The 25130-nt window shown below is 41.5% G+C and overlaps 1 protein-coding gene and 1 pseudogene across 1 annotated transcript; one reads left to right on the top strand and one right to left on the bottom strand.

Moving 5' to 3' along the window:
- Window positions 1-501: 501 nt before the first annotated feature.
- On the bottom strand, window positions 502-20763 carry LOC106607409 (integrin alpha-3-like; annotated as a pseudogene).
- A 2406-nt stretch (window positions 20764-23169) lies between these two features.
- On the top strand, window positions 23170-24277 carry LOC106607408 (interferon tau-1). The gene is made up of 5 exons (XM_014204335.2): window positions 23170-23313; window positions 23529-23600; window positions 23689-23838; window positions 23966-24055; window positions 24203-24277. Exons 1-5 carry the CDS (start codon window positions 23170-23172, stop codon window positions 24275-24277), a joined length of 531 nt encoding a protein of 176 aa, XP_014059810.2.
- The last annotated feature ends 853 nt before the right edge of the window (window positions 24278-25130 follow it).

Genomic DNA, 25130 nt, shown 5'->3' on the forward strand with positions numbered 1-25130 from the left:
TTTTGTATACTGTACACTTAGTATACAAAACATTAAGAATACCTGCTCTTTCCATGACAGACTGGCCAGGTGAATAAAGGTTTAAGCTATAATCCCTTATTGATGTCACTTGTTAATTCCACTTCAATCAGTGTAGATGAAGGGGAGGAGAAAGATTAAAGGATTTTTAAGCCTTGAGACAATTGAGACATGGATTGTGTATGTGTGCCATTCAGAGGGTGAATGGGCAAGACAAACTATTTAAGTGCCTCTGAACGGGGAATTAGGTGCCAGGTGCACCGGTTTGTGTCAAGAACTGCAACGCTGCTGGGTTAGTCATGCTCAACAGTTTCCCATGTGTATCAAGAATAGTCCACCCCCCAAAGGACATCCAGCCTACTTCACACAACTGTGGGAAGCATTGGAGTCAACATGGGCCAGCATCCCTGTGAAACACTGTCGACACCTTGTAGAGTCCATGCCCTGACGAATTGAGGCTGTTCTGAGGGCAAAAGGGGGGGGTGCAACTTGTTCCTAATGTTTGGTACACTCATTAAAAGTACAATTCTAGAAAATAACATTTTGGTCCAGACCATTCAATCTTGTACACTACAAGGAATGTGTCAGTCATAACACCATCAGTCCTGTTCCCGATAATGTCCACAAATCCAGACTTGCGCCCAGCCAGTGCATATTGAGATGGAGTTTGTCAAGAAGAGTAGTGGTAGTGTTGAAGGCATCAGTCAGTAGTAATGCTGCATTTCAGTCCAGTTTGTGATTCAGTGCTTCTTTTTAAATTGGGGTTTGGCTCCTCGATGAGGAATCCCTTGTTTACCTGGTAGTGCTCCTCTTTGCCAATCTTCACTCCCTGGCGTGTTGGCATCATCTTGAAGTGGTTGGGCCGCTTGAAAAAGCCACACTGTGGGACAATGGTAGACGACACAAAGTGAACATTTGAAAGCGTAGACTTTGGTGTTATCAGGTTCTTATTAGAAGTATTTCTCCATTGGTGCCACCAGTATCATTATTGTAGGCAATCTCAGTCCCGCTGTTGTTTAGATACTTGACAGCGTTCTAATGTAATGACGGGTATCATGAGATATGTGAAATAAATGACCAAATCACCACACAACCAATAGACTCAAGTTCTGCAGAGCTGGTTAGTTAGGAGAAGAGACTAAATAGTTAGCAATGGGGAAAAGGTTATAAAAAGAGTTGAATAAGCATACAAAAGTCAATCACACAAGTCACAGCCTCTGAAATGCTGTTTCCCCTGTGGATAGATACTCTTGATGAAGAGAAACCCTTAATAATTTGACAGCAAGAGAGGAAGGCTGAAGTTAAGAAAAGCCATTGCAAGCTGCAAGGAGTCACAGATGGAAGGACTATTATTTTACCCAGGAAACCCAGTGCATTGTTCCAGAGGCCCACAGGGGGACCTCCCTCCCCAGCCTCACTACTCCTCAGTCAGCCTCTCCACCTCCGACGGCTGGGTCTTCATCTCAGCTTTCTGGGCCTTGGCCTCGTACATCTCCCTGGTGCTGGCCCTCCTGAAGAAGCCACACTGAGGAGGGGAAGGCGGTCAGAATAACAAGTCAAACAGGATCCATTTTGGATCCAAAAAGGTGGACCTTTTGAACCAGTGGACAGTAGAAGTCTCGCGGTACCTGTGCCATCTAATAGTTTGTGTGGATTTGTTGTTGGAGGCGAAATTGAATCTCCATTCTCCTCTTGCTGCTAACGTCAGTGCAGGTTATTTGTTCAATTGGATCATTGTAATAACTAATGTACTGGATCGTTACCTTCCACATAAGGAGGATGATGAAGGCCAGAAGGAGGACCCCAGCGACAGCAAACACGATGATGATCTACAGGGGGACCTGGTACAGATCCTCCTTCCCCAGCTCTGGGTCTATATCCAGGGTGAACTACACAGGGGATATCAAACAGAGGACATTAACTATGTCTGCATTTAGGCTATATGTAAAAACGCATCCTCAATATCATTATGTATATTTCTCCTCTATCATGTATCAACTATCATCATCAGCATCATCATACAGTAATCATCATGGAAATGACCTTTAAATTAGTATGGATGTAGCCTAACTTTTGTTACAGTATGACTAGCATGGTGTTATTACCTCTGTGCTCTCAGTGTTCATCCTGATGGTGGGTTTGCCTGTGGCAAGTTTCAGTGTGGCTTTGCCATTCACTGTCACCCGCCACGCTTCCCTGTTGTCCTATTAAACACAACACATACAGGACTTTATTAGTACACCCAATCCATTCACGTGGATTCACACTAATGAAGCTGAGAAGAAAGTTCACATTAAGACTAGACCACTGTGCTTTGGTGTCTTTACCTCCAGCATGGTGCTGTTCCACACTCTGGCCCTGACAAGGATTGTCGCAGTGTTGTTCATGTTGTGGAGAGGGCAGATGAATTTCACACAGTGAGCAGCGCCCGTGACACAGTCCTACAGACAACAGCAGTTGAAAGGGAGTTAGCACCAGAACACCATTTGGGCATACACATTTCAGTTGAGTGCATAATGTGACCGACGGGGTTCAAATCCAGGTTTCCTGCTCGCCAGAGGAGAACATTAGCCCACTAAGCCAAATGCCTAGGCATTGGCTCAGGGAGACAATTCAATGATTCAGGTCATAGGCTTATATATAAGATGTTGGGGACTACCCTCACTAGTTTAAAGGACTTCTTGCGAGTTACCTTCAGATTGAGGGAGGCCTGGGGTTCTCTGGGGTGCACCTCCTCTGAGGAGCCCTCCTCTTGCCTCTTCGTCCTCCTGGCTTTGCTTTCTGGTAACTATGAGGAAAAGGAAAACAGAGAAAAAGACAGATCTCATAACTCACAGTGTTATAATATTGTCACTTATCTCCATCAAATTAGCTGGTATCTTAGGTGATAAATTGAAAACAACTTGATCAAATGTGGACCTGAAGTTGAGATTTCCATCTGAAACCATAACATTAGGAACACAAGGATGCTAACATACTAGCTACTGGGATTCTGAATAAACAAAACCCAACTGAAATAGCCCTGATAATACTCTAACAGGTTTACCGTGAGGTTGAGTGGGTTAACGATATCTCCAGGTGGCACACAGTGAGAGTCGGACGTCTCTTCGATCAGGATCTCCGTCAGGTACAGCAGCCATTTGCCATTGGCTACCTCCCAGGGCCAATCAAACTCCACCTCCAGGTTTCCAAGGTTACCCAGTGGCTTCCCAAGAACATTCACCTATGAGGAGAGGAAGATGTTTATTAGGATCTTCAGAGACGCTAGCAAGCAAGGATTGTTTTCTCAGTAAAAAATGTAATCATTTTTACCTTAAATGTGAACTCCACAGGACTTCCCACGTCACTGGCGGTCTTCATGCCCGATTCTCCCATGAGTGTGACCTGTGTACTGGGCACTAGAAGAGAGGCAGTAACACTGAATCAGATCCCTGTGACAAGGTAAACGATTGACCCTTTTCCCAAATAAAGTATGGTGCAACCTAATGCCTATAATCAAAACATTTAAAAATGACCAATAACTTACAGTTCAAAAGACGTCTCCAGTGTATACTCCACCACCATGAGAAGTGGCAGCGTTTGTAGATTGCTCTGTTTACTCAATCTGAGATGACAAAGTTAGAGAAGCAATTAAATGTCACAGATGATTGTAGCTAGGTATTGACCCACTCCAGAAGCAATGCTGTGTTGAGGGATGATGTATGATGTATTGACAGTTCTTTTGTGTTTCTTCCATTTGCGAATAATCGCACCAACTGTTGTCACCTCACCAAGCTGCTTGGCGATGGTCTTGTAGCCCATTCCAGCCTTGTGTAGGTCTACAATCTTGTCCCTGACATCCTTGGAGAGCTATTTGGTCTTGGACATGGTGGAGAGCTTGGAATCTGATTGATTGCTTCTGTGGACAGGTGTCTTTTATACAAGTAACAAGCTGAGATTAGGAGCACTCCCTTTAAGAGTGTGCTCTAATCTCAGCTCGTTACCTGTATAAAAGACACCTGGGAGCCAGAAATCTTTTTGATTAAGAGGGGGTCAAATACTTATTTCCCTCATTAAAATGCAAATCAATTTATAACATTTTTTACATGCATTTTTCTGGATATTTTTGTTGTTATTCTGTCTCTCACTGTTCAAATAAACCTACCATTAAAATTATAGACTGATCATGTCTTTGTCAGTGGGCAAACGTACAAAATCAGCAGGGGATCAAATACTTTTTTCCCCCTCACTGTATGAACACTTAAAAAACGAGAGTCAGGGTTAGTGCTTTGTGTATATTATTGGTTACCCTGACCTGGATGCCATGTATATAGTCTCTAAAAGGAAACATTTTACCACCGTCTCTTGCGCATGTCATTTTACTTTCATTATGCATCCTTTTAGAGAGATCATTTAAACAGCAACCAGTTTAAATTATATGAGCAAAAAATATTCCATTTTATTTGGAATGGCCAGTCAGACAAAATTAAACGGGCCTATTGTCTGACCCCATGTTCAAGAACGGCCTTTTCCCTTCATTCAGATTACAACCGCTCACTTTAGGAATAAACATCACTGAATGACAGAAATATTGGAACAAAGTAGGCTTTGATCCATGCCTGGGCCTGCAGGACGCAAAGTTCTTTATTTGTCAGACGAATCCTTGGATGGAAACTACAGAACAGTACAAAACAAGAGAACACACACGGTTAATGTTCTGAAGGGGGAAAAAAGTATATTGGTCATGTATCCCGAGTGGCACAGCGGTCTAAAGCACTGCTTCTCAGTGCAAGAGGCATCACTACAGTCCCTGGTTCGAATCCAGGCTGTATCACAACCCTGCTGTGATTGGGAGTCCCATAGTGCGGTGTACAATTGGCCCAGGGTCATCTGGGTTTTGCCGGGGTAGGCCGTCATTGTAAATAAGAATTTGTTCTTAACCGACTTGCCTAGTTAAATAAAAATAAAAATATAATATCTCTTACAGAGCCTTTCCATAAATACATTCACGTTTATTCAACTGTCCTATGACTGTGATTAGAGCGATGTTGATGTTGAGCTGTGATGCCAACAGATACCAGACTACATTTGCAGATTGCCCATCATCTTCAACCATCAGTGAGTCAATGGCTTGAATAGTCTCGCTGGAAATTGAATACAATGTAAAAACGATGACCAGCAGGGTCAAATAATATAAACAGTGGTTATAGAGGGTGCAACCGGTCAGCACCCAAGGAATAAATGTCAGTTAGCTTTTCATAGCTGAGCATTCAGAGGTCAAGACGGCAAATGCGTGAGAGAGAGAAAATATTGAAACACACAGTAACATGTGTTAATGAGCTCCCGAGAGCCAATCTGTTTTCCAACGATTAGTTTAATAGCCTGGCTACTGTAGGTGTGAAAATCCCCCCAACAAGCAATAGCCTACCCGCGTGTGGTCAACTATTTCAGCACCGTTTCGCGCTGCACTGAGACAAGCAAGACTACTTAATAAACATATACATTTTAAAACAGATTTTTTTTATTATCCCTGCATTATAATTGTATAAAAGCCCCTTAAGATATTCATTTAGAATCCTCTAAATTGAATGATATCTGGACATTATATGGATCTGCCAGTATTTTCAATTAGAGATTCCAGTAAAGAAATGTGTATGTAGAGGGGTAACTTTCTTCACCAGTTCTCTTACCATTTTGTACAATTGTGTGATTAGCCTACCAGTTGGTGTAACTGTAATGTTAATTCTCTTGAGAGGAATTTTGCTTTTCACGATCACAATATTAAAAACTTTCAAATGCATTCATGAGTTAAATCGCTTTAGCTGACATGTTGCGGTTCATCTGATGAAGGATTGACTCGATCTATAAGACCAGGACGATACTAAAACAGGCAATTAGATACACTACAAGAAAGCGAACACATATATAACTGTAGAAAACGGTTGCAGGTCGTAGGGCCATCTAACAAGTGCAGATCGAAGGGTCATCAAGTGAAACAGACCAATGAAGCATGGGTAAACGGCGGGAGTATCTATGACTCTCTGAGGACTGGGTAGGGTAGGGGGCCCACGCCCTCCACTTATCCCTTCCCTCAGCGCAGGGTTCTGGGCCGAGAGGGTCGGGAGGGTTGCTTTGGCTCTCGCCTGAGCTTGGTTCCCCGCATCTCGATATCGCCTGTGTTGCGCCCGATCGGCTCCATCCTCCCTTTCCCATTAGGCATGGCACACCCACTTTCCCCGTTAAGCACGGCTGCATGGCGCACCCCTTTTCCCCATTATGTACTTAGGCACGGCCGCGTTCGAAGGTGAACGGGGGTTGCTGGTGAACCGGCTCTTCCCGCCTCTGTCTCCAATATCAAGGTGCACATGGGCCTATTTATATAATGAATATGAAATCAGTGGGCAGAAATGATTAAATATTAAAGCATTAGACCTCTCAAAGACGTCAGTCATACAAAAGTTATACTTAAATCCGAACTGGTTGGAGATAAGAGTATATGGCCATAAAGTCTAGATAATTTTTCAAGCTGTTCATACATTCATAGATGACCAGCAGGGTCAAATAATATAATCAGTGGTTATAGAGGGTGCAACCGGTCAGCACCTTAGGAGTAAATGCCAGCTGGATTTTCATAGCCGACCATTCAGAGGTCAAGACAGCAAATGCATGTGAGAGAGAGAGGTTTGAAACACACACAGTAATGCATGGAATATAGCAATACGAATGTCAGTTTAATATGCAGTGCAGATCACCTCCTATTACCCTTCTCTGAGTTTTAAGAATTGTGTTCAATTATTTGTGATATTGTGGCAAGTAAAGTATATTTAAGAAAGAGGCAATAGGATTTGAAACAATAGCCTATTCTCGTGTGGTCAACTATTTCAGCACCGTTTCACGCTGCTCTGAGACAAGCATGGGGACTGGTCTTGATAAATCAATAAGATTTTTTATCTTCACTGAATCTCTGTTTGGGTATTGGTTAGACTACAATTAGGGTGTGGAAATGTTAGGATTATTTTTGCTCTTAGTACTGTAGCCTACTCCCGACCGGTCACGTTGTACAGCGCCATATTTTCCTACCGGAAACCCAGAGGGTTTAGTTTTTCTTGGAATAGAAACACCATTATATTAATCAAATTAATTTAGCTACATTTCTTAAAATCAATCCCATATACTATGTTCTTACTTAAATTCTCTAGTACAGCGCAGTGGTCTAAGGCACTGGCTAGCTGTGCCACTAGAGATTCTGGGTTCGAGTCCAGGCTCTGTCGCAGCCGGCCGCGACCGGGAGGCCCATAGGGCGGCGCACAATTGGCCCAGCGTCGTCCGGGTTAGGGAGGGTTTGGCTGGCAGGGATATCCTTGTCTCATCGCGCAATAGTGACTCCTGTGGCGGGCCAAGCGCAGTGCACGCTGACACGGTCGCCAGGTGTACGGTGTTTCCGCTGATACATTGGTGCGGCTGGCTTCCGGGTTGGATGGGAATTGTGTCAAGAAGCAGTGCGGCTTGGTTGGGTTGTGTTTCGAAGGACGCATGGCTCTCGACCTTCGCCTCTCCCGAGTCCGTACGGGAGTTGCAGCGATGAGACAAGACTGTAACTACTATCAATTGGATACCACGAAATTGGGGAGAAAAAAGGGGTGACTTTAAAAAAAATAATAATTCTCTAGTACAGCCAATATTTTTAAAAGGTCAAATGTTTCTCAAAGATGCCCTTTGGTGGTCAAACTAGCACTAACTAGCATTAATGTCAACAATGGCTGACACTTAAATAACGTGCCATAGAATTCTGCGGCAGCCCGCAAGGTGTGCTGCAGTACGACGCAACTTTTACAGGAAGAACCACTGTAGGGAATGACAGTAGGAAGTGTACATAGAAGAGAAGGACATTTACATGGAAAGCTGCAGAGTAGACCGGATCTCTCTGGTGTCCAGACTGATCTCAGACGTCTGAAAGATGATCAGTACCTGAGCCTGGAAAAGAGAAGGTGGTAGAAGTCCAAACCCTATATATGGCCCCATGCTCCCATCCCACTTGTATTGTATCCACTCTGGTCCAGTAGAAGTAGTGGAGAGTACCAGTTTAACTAGAACCTACCCTCTAGTTGCTGGTGAAAGGGTTCCACAGCTCACACAGTAGAACCATATCCTCTGCTGAACACTCGATGACTTGGCTGTTGCTCTGTGGAACATAAGCAACCATTTAATGAGGAGAGAGATTTTTGGGACAACAAGCAAGTAATCGTATCTATAAATCACCAATCAGAAAACCAAAAAGATGTTTGTTTACTTACCAATAGCTTAGCATTAGAGTGATAGAACTCCTGTTAGCCTTCCAGCTAATTAGCTCCGTCACACACCATAATAGAGGTACAGGTCTAGGATCAGCTTCCCCACCCTCAATCCTAACCTTACCCAATAGTAGAGAATATGCTAAACTGACCCAAGATCAGCGCCTAGGGGCAATTTCACCCTATTACACCATAGTGACACCAGAGTAGCACAGCATAGCAGGCTCACCTTTGAGTGAACGCCAAAGTAGATCAGTGACGTTGAGCATGGCGATGTGAGCGTCCTCTGCCGGTTGCCCTGGTGACTGGAAATGTTTCACGTCCACGACCAACAGAACCTTCTTGACACTGGCGCTGTACTGGAGGACCTGGTGACCGTCATGGCTGTACAGGGACATTCACAACAAACACAGAGTTAATTAATTAGATTTTCTCTTTGATTTGATGTCTTGGTCACTCTAAAAATGACTTACATTATTCAAAGTCAACCTCTATGGTTTACGTTCCTCTCAAGCCACCAATCATTTGGCCGATGACACTTTGAACTATCCATCCTATACCTCTAGTCATGACCTTCGATCCCTGACCTCTGATGACTGTACCTGGGAAAAGGTGTCTGCTCTTCATTGGCTTTGGCAAACTCTGCCTTCATCTGCAGGTTACTCTGGCACGTATTGTCCAGGCCACAGGCTTTCTGGAAGTGAATCTGTGGGAGGGAGGGAGGGAGGGAGGGAGGGAGGGAGGGAGGGAGGGAGGGAGGGAGATAGAGAAAGAGAAGTTAAAAGCAAGTGTACTTATTCTCCATAGAGCTAATATTCTTTTCATCAGCACACTATCAACAAACCCCAGTGTGCAAAGCGTGGGCAGTAACTGAAGAGGCACACACACAAATAGTACTGGAGAGGTGAACTGTCAAAACAGTATTATGAGTAGTCTCACCTTGGTATGAAACATTAACTCAGTAAACATTAGGTCTAACCTCCTTTTTGACATGGCTGGCCTTTCCCTCACTGAGCACAGGGAAGCCATCCAGGTTCTGCAGGGACTGCCAGGCTTTGGGATGCCCCTCATGGAGGGACATGTTTAGGGAGAAGACTACAGGCTCCACCTTGTATCGGATGGGATTCTACAGGACAGACAGCAAGACATGGTTAGAGTAACATGGTTAGGGTAACTCCCTTTGCTATTTTCAAACATTTATCCAACAAATCTCAACAAGCAGATCACTAGTAACCATACAGGGCTTTGACCCTGGAGGAGTAGATTAATTCAAAACCAAACTCAGTGGTCACAATAGGTTATGTCGGTGACAGTTCCTTACCACTAGTCTGAGCCTCAGCGTTTTGCATTTGGAAGATGGCATTGACAAGAAACCAGTGTAGCGGTCCTGGCCATTGTCTTGGAAACGGACCCAGTGGTTGTGCCGTGTTAGGTCGGCTTCCACAGTGTACTTCACAGCTGAGAGGACACAGGACAAAATGCTAGAATACATACTACAGGGAATTTCAGAACAATTGTTTAATCTAATTCAATTCATTTATAATTGGACATTTATTCATTCATTTAGCAGCTTTTATGCCCATTATTTGAATAAAAATGTGGCTTCAATAAATAAAAACAATAAGAGCAAGTAGGCTTTGTGTACATTTGAAGTCACACGAAACCAACAGTTGTGGTTGTGTACATACTGTGTGCCAGACATAAGATTTATTTAGATAATAATATTAGGTACCGTAATTTCCGGACTATAAGCCGCTACTTTTTTCCCACGCTTTGAACCTCGCGGCTTAAACAATGACGCGGCTAAATATATGGATTTTTCCCGCTTTCAAATAAAAAAATACAACAAAAAAAAACATTCTGTGACGTGCTCAGTTTTTTGGCAGCATGAAGCTTTCATTAGACCAATGAAATTGCCGAACAGGTTAAGGTCAAACAACTTTTTTGTTTACTGTTTAGATTAAATTGAGCGCGCTCAAACTTCCCATCATTCTGATTACGGTAGTCATTTTGTCACCCTCATGGCAAAGACACGGAGAAATGCATATGATGCAGCTTTCAAGTTGAAGGCGATTGATCTGGCTGTTGGAAAAGGAAATAGAGCTGCTGCACGGGAGCTTGGTCTGGAGCAATGACTTTCTTGGTAGGCTACTGTTTACTGCAAATTTTTTATTTTTTGTTACAAGCGGTGTTTTGTTAAAGCCTATTTACTTTTGTTACAAGCCGTGTTTCGTTAAAGCCTATTTATTTTTGTTACAAGCCGTGTTTCGTTAAAGCTTATTTATTTTTGTTACAAGCCGTGTTTCGTTAAAGCCTATTTATTTTTGTTACAAGCCGTGTTTCGTTAAAGCCTGTGTAAAGTTCATTTGTTTCAATGTACCGGTAGGCACCTGCGGCTTATAGACATGTGCGGCTTATTTATGTTCAAAATAATATTTTTTGTTAAATTCAGTGGGTGCGGCTTATATTCAGGTGCGCTCAATAGTCCGGAAATTACGGTATCTGTCAGTTGATTCATGATTTTGGCTACAAAGGAGAGGGGACAAAGCCTGTGATGTCATAAAAAAAAAATTTTCTAGAGATGTTATGCGTGTGTTTCTTGACAAGCGCATAGGTTCAAGGGTAACAATGGTGGAGTTCGTTTTACATGGCCCGGTGCCCCGGGTGGGTGGAGAATGGTCTAAAATGAGCCAACGCCGCCCACCTGGGGTTCGGGAAAATGCAAAGGAACTCCAACAATGTCTTGCTAATTTACACCCTCCCCCCTTTTGATGAACAACCTGTGCTAATTGGCTGGACCGTCTTGCCAATCAATCACTTTCACCAATTGTTAATAGCTAGGCACAAATGGAACCAACAGTCACCATGTCCATTTAGGACTCATGTTAACGTGATGCATCCTTGGCTTACAATTCTACCTTGGGGATAAATAAACTATATTGAATTGAAATCAATTGAACCAAATTGAATTAAAATGGACTGAATTGAATTCCATTAGCTTAGGAAATGACATTCATACATGTTGGCAATCTTGTCATAAGATCACTTGAATGACTGTTCTACGCTAAAATAGCAGTGTTAGTGTTAGAGCAGTGGCCATCTAATAACAATATTGTAACAGAACCACACTCACTGACATTCTTCCTGAAGTCCTTGTCCCCAGTGCTCAGTGTGTAGGAGAAACAGACCTCCACCTCAACACTGCCAACATAGAAAAACATACTCAAATGGTCAGGGATTTTCTATTCAGGGTCATAACATGGTTTTAATCCCTATTGCTGAAACATTGAGTATCCTCAAGCATTGAAAAGAGATCATCATGTCCAAAATACATTTGTACAAAACAAAATCTTACCAGTTATCGCAGTCTTTTGGGTCCACGATCTCTGGCATCACTTCAAGAGTTGTGATGACACAATATACGTACACGTAAATGCAACAACAGATCCTTCTGATTAGCTACCTCAGTAAGGCTACGCGGTCGTCCAGTGAGCCGACCACCATGTCGGGGTAGCGGTTCTCATCCACATCCAGCCCCCCCCGTTGATGGGAGTAGCCAAACGTCTTGAACCCACCTCCAGCTATATCCCCCCCCTCAATCACCAGAGAAGAGGGAGCTCAATGCAACAACCAGATGTTGTAACAGAAATCGCTCATCTGTTCAGCTCTGCAGCTCTCCTCATCATAGGATGAAGTTACCTGTAGATGCTGATCTGAGGTCAGTTTTACATGTAATACCCTTCTGGCTAAGGTTAGGAGCTGCCTGTCCAGATGAACACCCTGCCTGTTGCATGGAACGGAGCGCCCACTGCAAAATCTAGGAAACGAGGGAGGGGGAGAGAGAACGAGAGAGAGAGATTATAGGCCCTTGTGTCTCCAACAAAGGTCTTCAAAAGCCTTGTTCCATCACTGAGGGTCAGCAATGTTCTATACATTTAATTTAATGTCATCACTCAGCCAATACTCAGTGAGTGTGAAATGTTGTCAAAATCCCATTCAAACAGCTTTGATTCATGTCAGAAAGGCACATGATAGATTTCTAATACCAGTGTCATCGACACTATGGTGATCCGCTGTATAGTGTTCAGGACAGCAATGCTGTAACAGGATATATGTAGCTTATTCTTAAATATTGTACTCTATTTTCTCAGAGATTAAAGGTCTAACGCAGCCGTTTTTATCTCAATATCAAGTACCTTACTGTGATTGTTTTTCATTTTGCTAGGACTGTCTACTGTAGGTGTGGTCTAAGTGGGGAAGGGAAAACTGAAAACTTGCTGTTATTGGCACCGAGGTTTGGAAGTTCTGTACTTTAACTTGGAAATATGGATGACACATGAAGTACATTTGTCCAAGGTAATGTACAGAACGGAGGTGTGTATCCCTCTTACACCACAGAATTTCTCATCTTTTGGTTAGTTCGATATTTATGGCCGCGACCCACTTGTTTGTTCTATATGTTCCGTTCTTGTACCTTGCTAGCTACTGTAGCCAACTAGCTATGGCTAACACAGTCACAACCTCTGCAGCCAGAATAACAGCAAAGTAGCTGCATTTGCGTTTGTTTAAGCTGTTTTCTATTTAAATGGATTTGGATACATCAATAACGTGGCGCTGATGATGTCCGATTTTGCCTGTTCATTACGAGGAGATCGCATTGCTTATCAAACACAAGGCTAGAAGCTAGCTAAATAGTTAGTTAGTAGCAAACCTGCCGATATGACAACCGAATTGAAAAATACCGGTTGCTGAAAACAGCCGGTCAAACTAGAAACGTGGGAGGATTTGACAGCATATCGCTACGGAACCGGAGAAATTCATGTTCACCACGTTAGGTTATCAGATGCTCAAAAAAAAGATGTCTCTGCAAAAGCAAATCAATGCTAGCTAGCTAAGTTCTTCCTCGTTGGGTCTGCATTTACAATGTATCCAATTTAAATTTGTGTGGTTGTTGGTTTATCTTTCTGTAACTTTGTAGCAAGTACGGTCTGCATGTGTAGGCGTATATTGCGTCATGATTGCAAGGTGTCCGATATTTTCCAACTGTCCCGATACCTGGTTTTAATTTCCATTTCTAGAATGCCCTTCTAACCAATCAGAAACGAGTATTCACCAACGCTGTTGTATAATGGTCTATTAAGAAATGTACAGCCTGTTGATGTCACCAGGCAGTTCAAAACTCCATCCCACCAAAACAGGCTGAAATTTCAGGCAGTCTTTTCAAACAGCTCCTACACTAAAAGTTCATTATCATAATTTTCACTGTATTACTCCAACCTCAGAGTGGAAGTATATATAAATCACGTTATTGACTGCACCGGGCCTTTAACTACTTTCTATCCTTGGTTCTTTATATAAGTGTGAGAAATTTGTTGTTTAATTACATTTTTACCTTGAAAGCCATCTTGGTTGACATCTCCAATGGCAGCCACAGCCATTCCAAACGCAGAGTCTCTAGGGACTCGGAGTATGATGCTGGAAATGAAATGAAATGTATGAATTCAGTACTGTATGTCGCTCTGGATAAGAGCGTCTGCTAAATGACTAAAATGTAAAAATGTGGAGTTCTGCCGGACGGAGCCGTTCTCGTTCATATAGACGTACACCGCTCCACCAAGCTCCTTCTTCCGATCAATATAGAACGGGGCTCCGACGATCAGATGATTCCAACTACGAAAATGTGCAAACAAACAGTGTGGTTTCATTGACAGGGTTCGGTCAATAATTTTTCAATTAAGTCAATTCAGGAAGAATTGATATGGCAGTTAAATGAATTCCAAAATAAGCTATTTCAATTATTTAAAACAAGTGACTTATGGCCCATTGGGATTAAGAGGAGTAAGTAAGTATGACAAAGTTACAATCCATACTGTACCCATCATTGTTGAGGTCTGCCACGGCTAGGGCGTTCCCAAAGTATGACCCCATCTGCTCGCCTCTCAGGGTGAGGTAGGGTTTCAGCTGGTCCCCATCCCCTGACGTCGACTTCTTCTTCACAGTCAGAATGACCGAGCCTTTGGCGTCATCCTTGTTAGCCTTAGGAGCCCCTGTCACCACTGTGTTCTGGTCCTGGCTGAGGAGGCCTCGACCCTCTGCCACCGAACCGAGTAGCCTGGGACAGAACAACAACAAACAACATGCTATTCTTAACTTAAAAAAGTCTAATTTACGTGATCTGATCTTAATCTTAAGAAATTGTTCGTAAAGTATAGAATCTTGCACATGCGTAGAAGGTACAGTTGTTTAGCTATTGGGAAGAGGCATCTAGAAAATCTGGCCATGTTGCCACTCTGTTCTAACGACTACATACTGACATACTAACAACATAGGTTAACTGACAACAGAAAACGCACATAGCATATTCATTATTTACCGGAGTATTGAAAACTGGAGTATTGAAAACACGGGTGCCAATAAGTTTGTACCCCTATGTGAGAGAAAAAAGATTACTTGTTAATTGAGGGCAGCCTAGCCAACATCCAATGAAACAGCAGGGCGCGAAATACAAAACATCAACAATCGAATAACTTCAATTTCTCAAACATACGACTATTTTACACCATTTTAAAGATACACTTCTCCTTAATGTAACAAACATTGTCCGATTTCAAAAAGGCTTTACAGCGAAAGCAAAACATTAGATTATGTTAGGAGAGTACATAGACAAAAATAACCACACAGCCATTTTCCAAGCAAGGACATGTGTCACAAAAACCCAAAACACAGCTAAATGAAGCACTAACCTTTGACGATCTTCATCAGATGACACTCCCAGGACATCATGTTACACAATACATGTATGTTTTGTTCGATAAAGTTCATATTTATATCCAAAAACAGCATTTTACATTGGCACTTGATGTTCAGAAAATGTATTCCCACCAAAAACTTCTGGTGAATGAGCACATCAATTTACAAAAATACTCATCATAAATGTTGACAAAATACATAACAATTATTTTAAGAATTACAGATACAGTACTCCTTGATGCAACCGCTGTGTCAGATTTTAAAATAGCTTTTTGGCGAAAGCACATTTTTCAATATTCTGAGTACATAGCTCGCCATCAAAGCAAGCTATACAGACACCCACCAAGTTCTGGGGTCACCTAAACATAGAATTAGTATTATAAATATTCTCTTACCTTTGCTGATCTTCATCAGAATGCACTCCCAGGACTGCTACTTCCACAAGAAATGTTGTTTTTGTTCGAAATAATCCATATTTATGTCCAAATACCTCCGTTTTGTTCGTGCGTTCATGTCACTATCCAAAGGAATAATGCGTGAGCATAATTCGAGACACAAAAAGTCAAAATGTTCCATTACCGTTCGAAGAAGCATGTCAAACGTTGTTTACAATCAATCTTTATGGTATTTTTAACGGAAAAATGCGATAATATTCCAACCGGACAATAGCGTATTCATTCCAGAAGAAAGAAAAAATTTCTCAGATCTTCCACTTCCTGGGTGGATTTTTCTCAGGTTTTTGCCTGCCATATGAGTTCTGTTATACTCACAGACATCATTCAAACAGTTTTAGAAACTTCAGAGTGTTTTCTATCCAAATCGACTAATAATATGCATATTCTAGTTTCTGGGCCAGAGTAGTAACCAGTTTAATTTGGGTAAGTTTTTCATCCGGACGTGAAAATACTGCCCCCTACACCTTTTAAGATGAAAGGCCTGAAAACTGTTGCTTCTGAAAGGACATCCAACCTACAGAAAAATGGCACATTAGCCTCTACATTTCCCTAATGCGCTTAATGACGCAGTGACTTAAAATAGGCCAACTATCCTTCAGATCAATAACTTCTCAATAATCAAATGTATGTACAAATGCACACTCACACACATACAGTGCATTTGGAATGTATTCAGACTCCTTGACTTTGTCGACATTGTGTTACGTTACGTTTTTTCCCCTCATCAATCTACACACAATACACCATAATGAGATTTTTTTTATTTTACAAAACTGAAATATCACATTTACATGAGTATTCAGACCATTTACTCAGAACTTTGTTGAAGCACCTTTGGCAGCGATTACAGCCTTGAGTCGTTTTGGGTATGACGCTACAAGCTTGGCACACCTATTCTTCTCTGCAGATCCTCTCAAGCACTGTCAGGTTGGATGGGGAGTGTCACTGCACAGGTATTTTCAGGTCTCTCCAGAGACGTTCAATCGAGTTCAAGTCCGGGCTCTGCCTGGGCCACTCAAGGACATTCAGAGATTTGTCCCGAAGCCATTCCTGTCTTGTCTTGGCTGTGTGCTTAGGGTCTGAGGTCAAATCAAATAAAATTAAGTTGTATTGGTTACACATACATGGTCTGCAGATGTTATTGCGAGTGTAGCGAAATGCTTGTGCTTCTTGTTCCGACAGCACAGCAATATCTAACAAGTAATATCTAACAATTCTACAACAGATACCTAATACACACAAATCTAAGTAAAGGAATGGAATAAGAATATATAAATACAACACATGGATGGGAAATGACAGAGCGGCATAGGCTAAGATGCAATAGATAGTTTAGAATACAGTATATGAGATGAGTAATGCAAGATATGTAAACATCATAAAAGTGGCATTATTAAAGTCACTAGTGTTCCATTTATCTAGACTTAGCCTATTGATAATTAGCAGGCAGCGTGTGTTAAGTTAAATCTAGACTTGGTTTCCTCTATCGTAATCACCCCTCATTCACCCCAGCTGCCAAACTAACCCTGATTCAGATGACCATCCTACCCATGCTAGATTACGGAGATATAATTATATAGATCGGCAGATAAGGGTGCTCTCGAGCGGCTACATGTTCTTTACCATTCGGCCATCAGATTTGCTGCAGCTAGCGACTGGAACGAGCTGCAACAAACACTCAAACTAGACAGTTACATTTTTTTGATGACAAAATTTGCCCACGAAGGACCTCCGCGCCACCTTCCTGTTCAAGTGAGCACAGCACAACAAGGTGAGTCCAAAAATGTATGGTATGCTGCTGCATAAATTATGCAATATGCCAGGGAGATATGTATTTATTTTATTGTCTTTATTTAACTAGGCAAGTCAGTTAAGAACTAATTCTTAATTTCAATGATGGCCTAGGAGCAGTGGGTTAACTGCCTGTTCAGGGGCAGAACAACAGATTTGTACCTTGTCAGCTTGGTGATTTGAGCTTGCAACCTTTCGGTTACTAGCCCAACACTCTAACCACTAGGCTACCCTACTGTAGCTAAGAAAGTAAAACTAAGTGTGTGTTGTGTAGGAAGCTGTTAGAAGCCTATGTTCCTCACCCTAATAATTTGGTCTATTTACCCTTCTTAATTTCTCCTATTGTTATGACTTCTTGGTGCACTTGTAGCCTATAACCTTTTTTAGAGAAACGTAATCATTGAATATTGTAAGAGCTTTCATTGTCTGCTTACATGACCCCTTTATTTATCCTACGGTTATGACTTGGTGTACAGGGAGAACACTGTAAGAACGGCCCATGTTATGAATTCTGTCGCTGTACGTTTCAAAAGTGCTAAACAAATAGTTATATTGACTAAGTCTGTCCTAGCTTGCTCAATAATGTCTTAATTGAAATGACGGATTGCCTCTTATCCGCTTGTCGTCCCCTTATGCCATGGTTTGTACATCTCAATTGTCATTAGAAACCACATTTGTTTAAGCAAGTCAGCCATATCAGCTATGTTTTTAAAAAAGGCAGTAAATGAGGCTGAATTAACATTTCCGCTGCCAGACAATGCTCCGCTGATAGTGTATCAGTGGTGAGATGTTGGGACTGCTGTTGGGACAGTTTTATGTAGGCCCTAACAGTTTGTGGGCACCGTTTGTCACCGTTATAGTGCAATTAATGTATTGTTTAGTGTTGTGTAGTGGCTTTGTTGGCATGCATCCAACTTTTTTGTTTTGCCCCATTAAGATTTACATGCTGAATCATCATTCCCTTATGCCATATTTGTATATCTCAATTGTCAGTTGAACCCATATTTGTTTAAGCAAGTCAGCCTTATCAGCTACAGTATGTTCTTTTAAAAGGCAGTAAATTAAGCTGAATTCACTGTTTCGGTGCCGAACAACGCTCCTCTGATAGCCAGGTGTAGCGGTGGTAAGGATTCACTCCATTGTGCTGAACAGCTTTATGTAGGCCCTAACAGTTTGTGGGCACCGTTTGTCACCGTTATAGAATAATTAATGTATTGGAGGACAGACAGCTCTGGAGGACCCACGTTTCATCCCGTCGACCCAAGACGACCAAATCCATATGGTGAGGTACTGTGTCATGACGTGGCCCTTTCTGGGTATAAATCGTGGCTTCCCCCTCTCTCACAATCTCCTACACCCAGGTTCTGTTATCTCAGGTCGTAAATTCCTGGCGGAAACTCTCTCACCCTGGTCATGCAGTATGGAGAGAGAGAGAGAGTTTCACAGTAGAACAAAGGAACTCCCGCCAAATTCTACTACATTCCAGAATTTGAGAACTGAACAATATCCATATTTTGGAGAATGTGTAAACGGTCGGTGGAGTGCCAGCTACGACCCGGTACGTTTCGTTTCATGTTTGTGACCTCATGAAAAACAATACAGCCACATTACCCTAACTCTGTTTATACAGGTGCCTCAGTTTTGAGGTTTGCATGTAATTCTTGTATAAAATGAATGAGTAAAGATGAAACTATTTGTGAAATGATGTAATATGATGGTAAACCTTTAATGTGAGAGAATTGTATTCACTTTAAAGTTTAACCAAGTCATTGGCCCACCCCCCGTGAGCACAGACATGATCAGGCATCATAGAACCTCCTTTTCTACTGTTGCGAATAAAAGCCCCTCCTATGAAAATCCTCTTCAGCCTGAGCAAACCCACAGGACCAGCTGCCTCTAATTGGAGATCATCCCAAACAAACCAACATAGAAATACAAAAACTAGAACCTAAGAACGTAGAAATAGAACACATAGAATAACCCCCCTGTCACGCCCTGACCTACTCTACCATAGAAAATAACAGCTTACCATGGTCAGGAAGTGACAGTCCCCCCCCAAAGGTGCAGACACCGAATGCAACTAAAAAACAAAACAAAAAAACAAAAGAGAGTGTAGGGAGGGTAACCAGTGTCTATGGCGACTCTGGTGCAGTACCCAGAACCTTATCATCCAGCAAATCCTTTAGTAGAGGAGGAGGCCCCGCTGATCCCCCTGCTTCTGTGCCACCGGACCGTGGATCATCGCCGGAGGCTCTGTACTGCAGACTGCCGCTGGAGGTTCCGGGCTGCGGGCCGCCGCTGGAGGTTCCGGGCTGCGGGCCGCCTCAGGAGGTTCCGGGCTGCGGGCCGCCTCAGGAGGTTCCGGGCTGCGGGCCGCCTCAGGAGGTTCCGGACTGGGGGCCGTCTCAGGAGGTTCCGGACTGGGGACCGTCTCAGGAAGCTCTGGACTGGGAATGCGCATTGGAGGCCTGATGCGTGGAGCCGGGACAGGTGGTACCAGACTGGTGACACGCATTTCAGGGCGAATGCGAGGAGCAGGCACAGGACGTACCGGGCTGTTGAGACGTACTGGAGACCTGGTGTGTATAGCCGGTATCAATTGTTCCGGAACTTCCACACACTTCTCAGGACAAGTACGGGGAGCTGACTCAGGTGGCACCAAACTGACAACATGTTCCTTTGGGAAAAACTTGTGCATCTTCCACCAACTCAACAACTCTCCCATTTCTCTCTTCTCCAAATTCTCCCTCTTCTCCCGGATTGGCTCTGGTTCACTCCTCGGCTCCGCCGACTGCTCCATGTGCCCCCCCCCCCCAAAGATTTTCTTGGGGTTTCTGTAGCCTTCCTTCCCGACTTTGTAGCTGTCCCTCCTTCGCTGCTTCCGCCTGCTTCCCTGGCAGGATCTTTTCTCCTGCCACTATTTTATCCCAAGGCCCGGATATACTCCTCCTGATCTCCTCATAAGACCAGGATGCCATTACCTCCTGGGTACACTGCTTGGTCCTGTGTTGGTGGGTGATTCTGTCATGGCTGTCAAAAGGAGAGGACCAAGGTGCAGCGTGTGTGTAGTTCCACATTTTATTTACTCTGTGAAACTATGCAATACATCAAATAACTGAATAGACAAAACAACAAACCTGACGCAGAGGAGAAACAAACACTACTCAAAAAATAATCACCCACAAATTCCATTCTAACCACGAAAGATTTTGATCTTCAGGGAAACAGAAAGAGAGAGAGAGAGAGAGACTCCGATGAACTGACTCTCCAGCAGACGGACTGATGATTCCAACAGAAATCACAACGACACATGGGCGTAAATATATATTGATTGCAATTATTCACGAATGAGTGAGCGTTCATGTACAAAGGATTAGCAATTCAATTAATATAATTATCAACTGTGTGTAGTGATCCCTTTTGTCTTTCCCGCTCTCGCTCAGTCCACACCCCCTTCCCTTTGTCCACCAAGCCGTCATATCGGCTTAGCCAACTAGGGAATCTTCCCTATCCTTGTTAGTAACATATTGACTGTTCGTTTGTTTTTTTCTGTGATTATTTAGTGACTTAGTAAATAATCACAGAAATAAACAAACAGTTGATGATTAAGCCAATTGGTGTATGGATGATTTATAGTAAAGGCTTGGTTCGTGCAGATAACCAACAATTTACGACATTTGGAATGAGACTGACGTGAGGTAAAGAATAATTCATTAATAGAAGACTAATTGATCAGATACTAAAATACCCGAAGAGATATGTTCGGAAAATTTTAACTTTGTAATCTGAAGAATTTCCGTGGTGCCCCAACTTCCTAGTTAATTACATTTACATGATTAGTTTAATCACGTAATAATAATCACAGAGAATTGATTTGATAAAATAACAGTCTTCACTTTTAATGATACCAAGGACACGACAACTGTATATATATTTTTTTTAATTGTTGAAGAGGAAAGGATGAGCTTTATTAATCACATTCATGAAAATAAGTTGTTTGAATGATTTGTATGCCATAGATGTAGGACATTGCGACATGAGTCAGTTTCCTTTTAAAAGGCAATATGGAGGATGCACTTCATTTTGTAAAAACATCCTGCCAATGTCAGGGCAAAAGAGTAAATCCTTCATTTACAATGAGTCCACAGAAAAGTGGATGGGGGAAGGGGTTTCAGAATGGCCTGCACAATGACATTGTAATGGGTTACAGTACGTGTACTGCCCTGAAAGCAAACAGAACTAAAACCAGGTGTGTATCTGCCATATTTGACCAAAATAAGACAGTATTGTACTTTCAACCAGGTGAATGTGGAGAGTTGACGTAGCCAACAGATGAGTTCATTATTACATATTGCTTATACAGGCAATAAGCATGTAATAATGTGGTAGAGTGAGCTAGCGTACTATGTAAGGTTTTCACTCCACTTTTTATACATTCTGTAAACTCTGTATGTGACAATTACAATTTAATCTCCCAATGTATTCAAATTATATTTTATAGCATAGAGTTGAGAATGGCATTCAAGCGATTAATACAGCAATTGAAGAAGTCTAAGCATCCATATCTTGTCTTTTCTAGCACTAACTACTATAGTATATGTCCTCATTCATCCTCTCTAAAACACAAGTGCACCCCCTGCTGGCCTGTTGACATCACTTCAAGCAGATCAGAAAATGTCTTTGTTTATGGGGTTGTCTCAATCAGATTACACACTTACTGAAATATGACAGGCAGAGTTCTTAGAAAATAGCGAGTATTGTAGCAGTTTTAGACAGTTTTATTTTTGTGGACTATAGCCAATAAAAGATCCATTTGGTATGAATCGTATTTATATTAAGGTTTAGTTAGTTTATTGTCATGGTGTAGAACATTGGCAGCTAAGCGCTGAATTGCATTGTACAGTTCATTGAAAGAAATAAACGAATAATTACATAAACAAATCAATCATGTGAAATCATGTGATATATTCATAAAAATATATAAAAGTAATGTTCAAAACCATATGAGAACATGGCTACAAAAGACAATTCACAACAACTGAGCGAACCATCTCAAAACGTGACGTGTAACGTTCTACGATAGATGACGAAATGCAATGGTATGTAAAAACTGTGGTTTTCGAAAGCGAAAGCGATTTGTGGTTTGTATTCACCGATGGCATCACCCCCCGCGACAGAGGCTGTCCCACGTTCATGGCTAGAAGGGTTCCTAATTGTCAAAGAAATTATTCATTTATTTGCATTTTTGCTAAGCCTAAACCCTTTCCCTAAACTTAACCTAATTCTCCCAACATGCTTCGTTAATCATTACATTTTATCTAGCTGTAAATAAGAAATTAGGTCCAAAAGAAATCGTTTTAATTACAACTATTATCATCATGTTTTTCTGTAACAGAGTAGCTAGACGATTAGTTACACTTTCCATCCCTTGGGAGAGAGGATATAAAAAGTATGCCTTTAAATGCTTATACTGTAGGCTATCATGCCTACTTAATAAAGATAAAATGTAACAACAAAACATACATAGGCTACTGTATTAAAAATAAATTGCAGTGAAAAGCAATGTGTGCCTGCCATTATATTATTCTCTGTTTTGATGATGTATTGGTTCAAATAAGTATTTCCATAGCCTATGATTTGAGCAGCATTCTTGCGCACACCTGCACACTGAAGACCAGAACGCAACATTTCGTCAACAGCTCTGCAAGGTGAATAAATGGAATGTACAATTCTCTTTCATTTTCCTCGCTTGAAATTTCCTTCCTTTTTTCCCCGTAGGGAATTACATATTACCTCATCCATTGTATTTCAATGAGGGAGACTATAAAGCAAGGTAGCCCAACATTTAGAAGTAGTGTTCAGGGATTTATCATCTGACTGGACACATGGCTACTCTTAACGTGTCCTTTGTGGTACATCTTCTGTGTATAATTGTTCTTAACCCGGTTGTGTATGCCAAATGCAGTGACCGAAACGAGCAAATATATTATCTTTCTCGAACTCGCCAGACCCTCAATCATCTTGCCATGGTAGGTAAATGTCTTTAACCTATTACAAATTAAGCATATAGGCAGAGACGTGTATGGCGGAGACGTATATGGAAATATGCCTCTGAATATAGGCTGTAGCATATATATTGGGTTATCACAAGTTATTTATTCTAGTTGCAAAGTAGATTATTGGAGCTTCATTCATATATTCAGTTGTTTTTATTGAGATATGGTTTATTTTGTGTGCGGTGTAGGAGAGGATGCCAAGCGGCTGTATCCAAGAGGCAGAAAGGATAATGGTCCAACGTCCAACGCTTTCAATAGAGGTGATGCTCAGGAGATCATGAGTGTCTACAATTTTAGTGTATGTCTAGTTCAATTGCATGGTTACAAGTGGTGTTTTTCTGATTACAGGAGGGGGAAAAGCTTTGGACACGGAAACTTGCGTTTCAACTAGCCAGCGAGCTCTTCAAACAAAACCCAACACCTGTGAAATGGGATACCATCAAACTCAGGGAGCTCCAAGACCTTCTTGCTCGACAAAACATGACCTATTCAAAATGTGTACGTTCCGAATGTTTAATTCGTTTACTCTAGCTTTTTACACAAATATTATTATTGTTATTATTATTATTATTCATGTAATCGCATGGATATTTATATTAATGTTGTTTGTTCGTTATTATTTCAGGTCAGAGACATGAGTGTGCGTCTAAACCTTCCAATTGAAAATATGGTTAAGAACTACTTCAAACAGCTGGGCGACTTTCTTTTACATGAGGTAAAACATCTCATGGGTTGCATTTTTTTGTCAATTGTGTTTCAAATCTAAACTATTGAGAGGAGTGGAGTAGGCCTACCCTATACCTATGATGTATGATGTATTATTTTCACCTAAAAGATATTTGTTTCACGTTTTTTCTTTCAGCGTTTCAGCTCCTGCTCGTGGGAGGTCGTGAGAGATGAAATGGGGAGGATCCTGAGAGATTTTTACAAGAAATAAAAAATGTCAAGAAAAGACGTGTGAGAGTAGCATTACTTGTAGTTCAATTCTGCGTAAAACAATTATTTTGTTTAATTTATTAATTATGCCACTGTAAGCGTTATATATTTATGTTATTTATCCGTGTTGCAAATAATTGCCATGTAAGTTATAATATTTAAATAAAAATACAAACACGCTTTATGTTGGAGTAAGTTGTGCTAGCAATTTTGTAAAATTGTGTGGTGTGATGCAACCAACGAGTTTTTCCTTGAAATGTTATCCTATATAATTAAAAAATGTTTTTCCTCCTGGCAATTGCATACTGTATCAACATCGTCTTCGATGAAAAACAAACTCCTTTACAATACTCTGAATTCCTGAACTCCAGCCATATTTCCCTGCACTTTAAGACATTATCTTATCCCTGTAAAACATTGTTGAGTTGTATAGTTATTCATAATATCAAGTACACATATATATATACTGGATATCATGCAACATAATTATAATTCCGAATGTTATTTCAATGGAGAATAGCAATCGCTCTTAAAACCAAGCTGTTACTCTTCAGTCCCTACAGTGGAAAGATAATAGATATCTGGATATCACATATCTGGATAAATAAATCAAATATTTATTTATAAGTCCAATAAAAACACACGAATATGCAAAACTTTGACATATGATCTACGTGATAGACCTGTATTTTACGCACACATGCCTGTAGGCCCAATTTCCAAAGTACCCGAAATATAGGCTTCAATTTAAGCAGTATTGCCAAGGTCTATACTGCCTGTGCATTGTATAGGCTACCAGTGTCTTATTCTGAAAACTGGGAGCATATAGGAGGGGGTCTACCAAAATATTTCAG

This window comes from Salmo salar, chromosome ssa06, assembly GCF_905237065.1.
Source record: "Salmo salar chromosome ssa06, Ssal_v3.1, whole genome shotgun sequence".
NCBI classification, from domain to species: domain Eukaryota; kingdom Metazoa; phylum Chordata; class Actinopteri; order Salmoniformes; family Salmonidae; genus Salmo; species Salmo salar.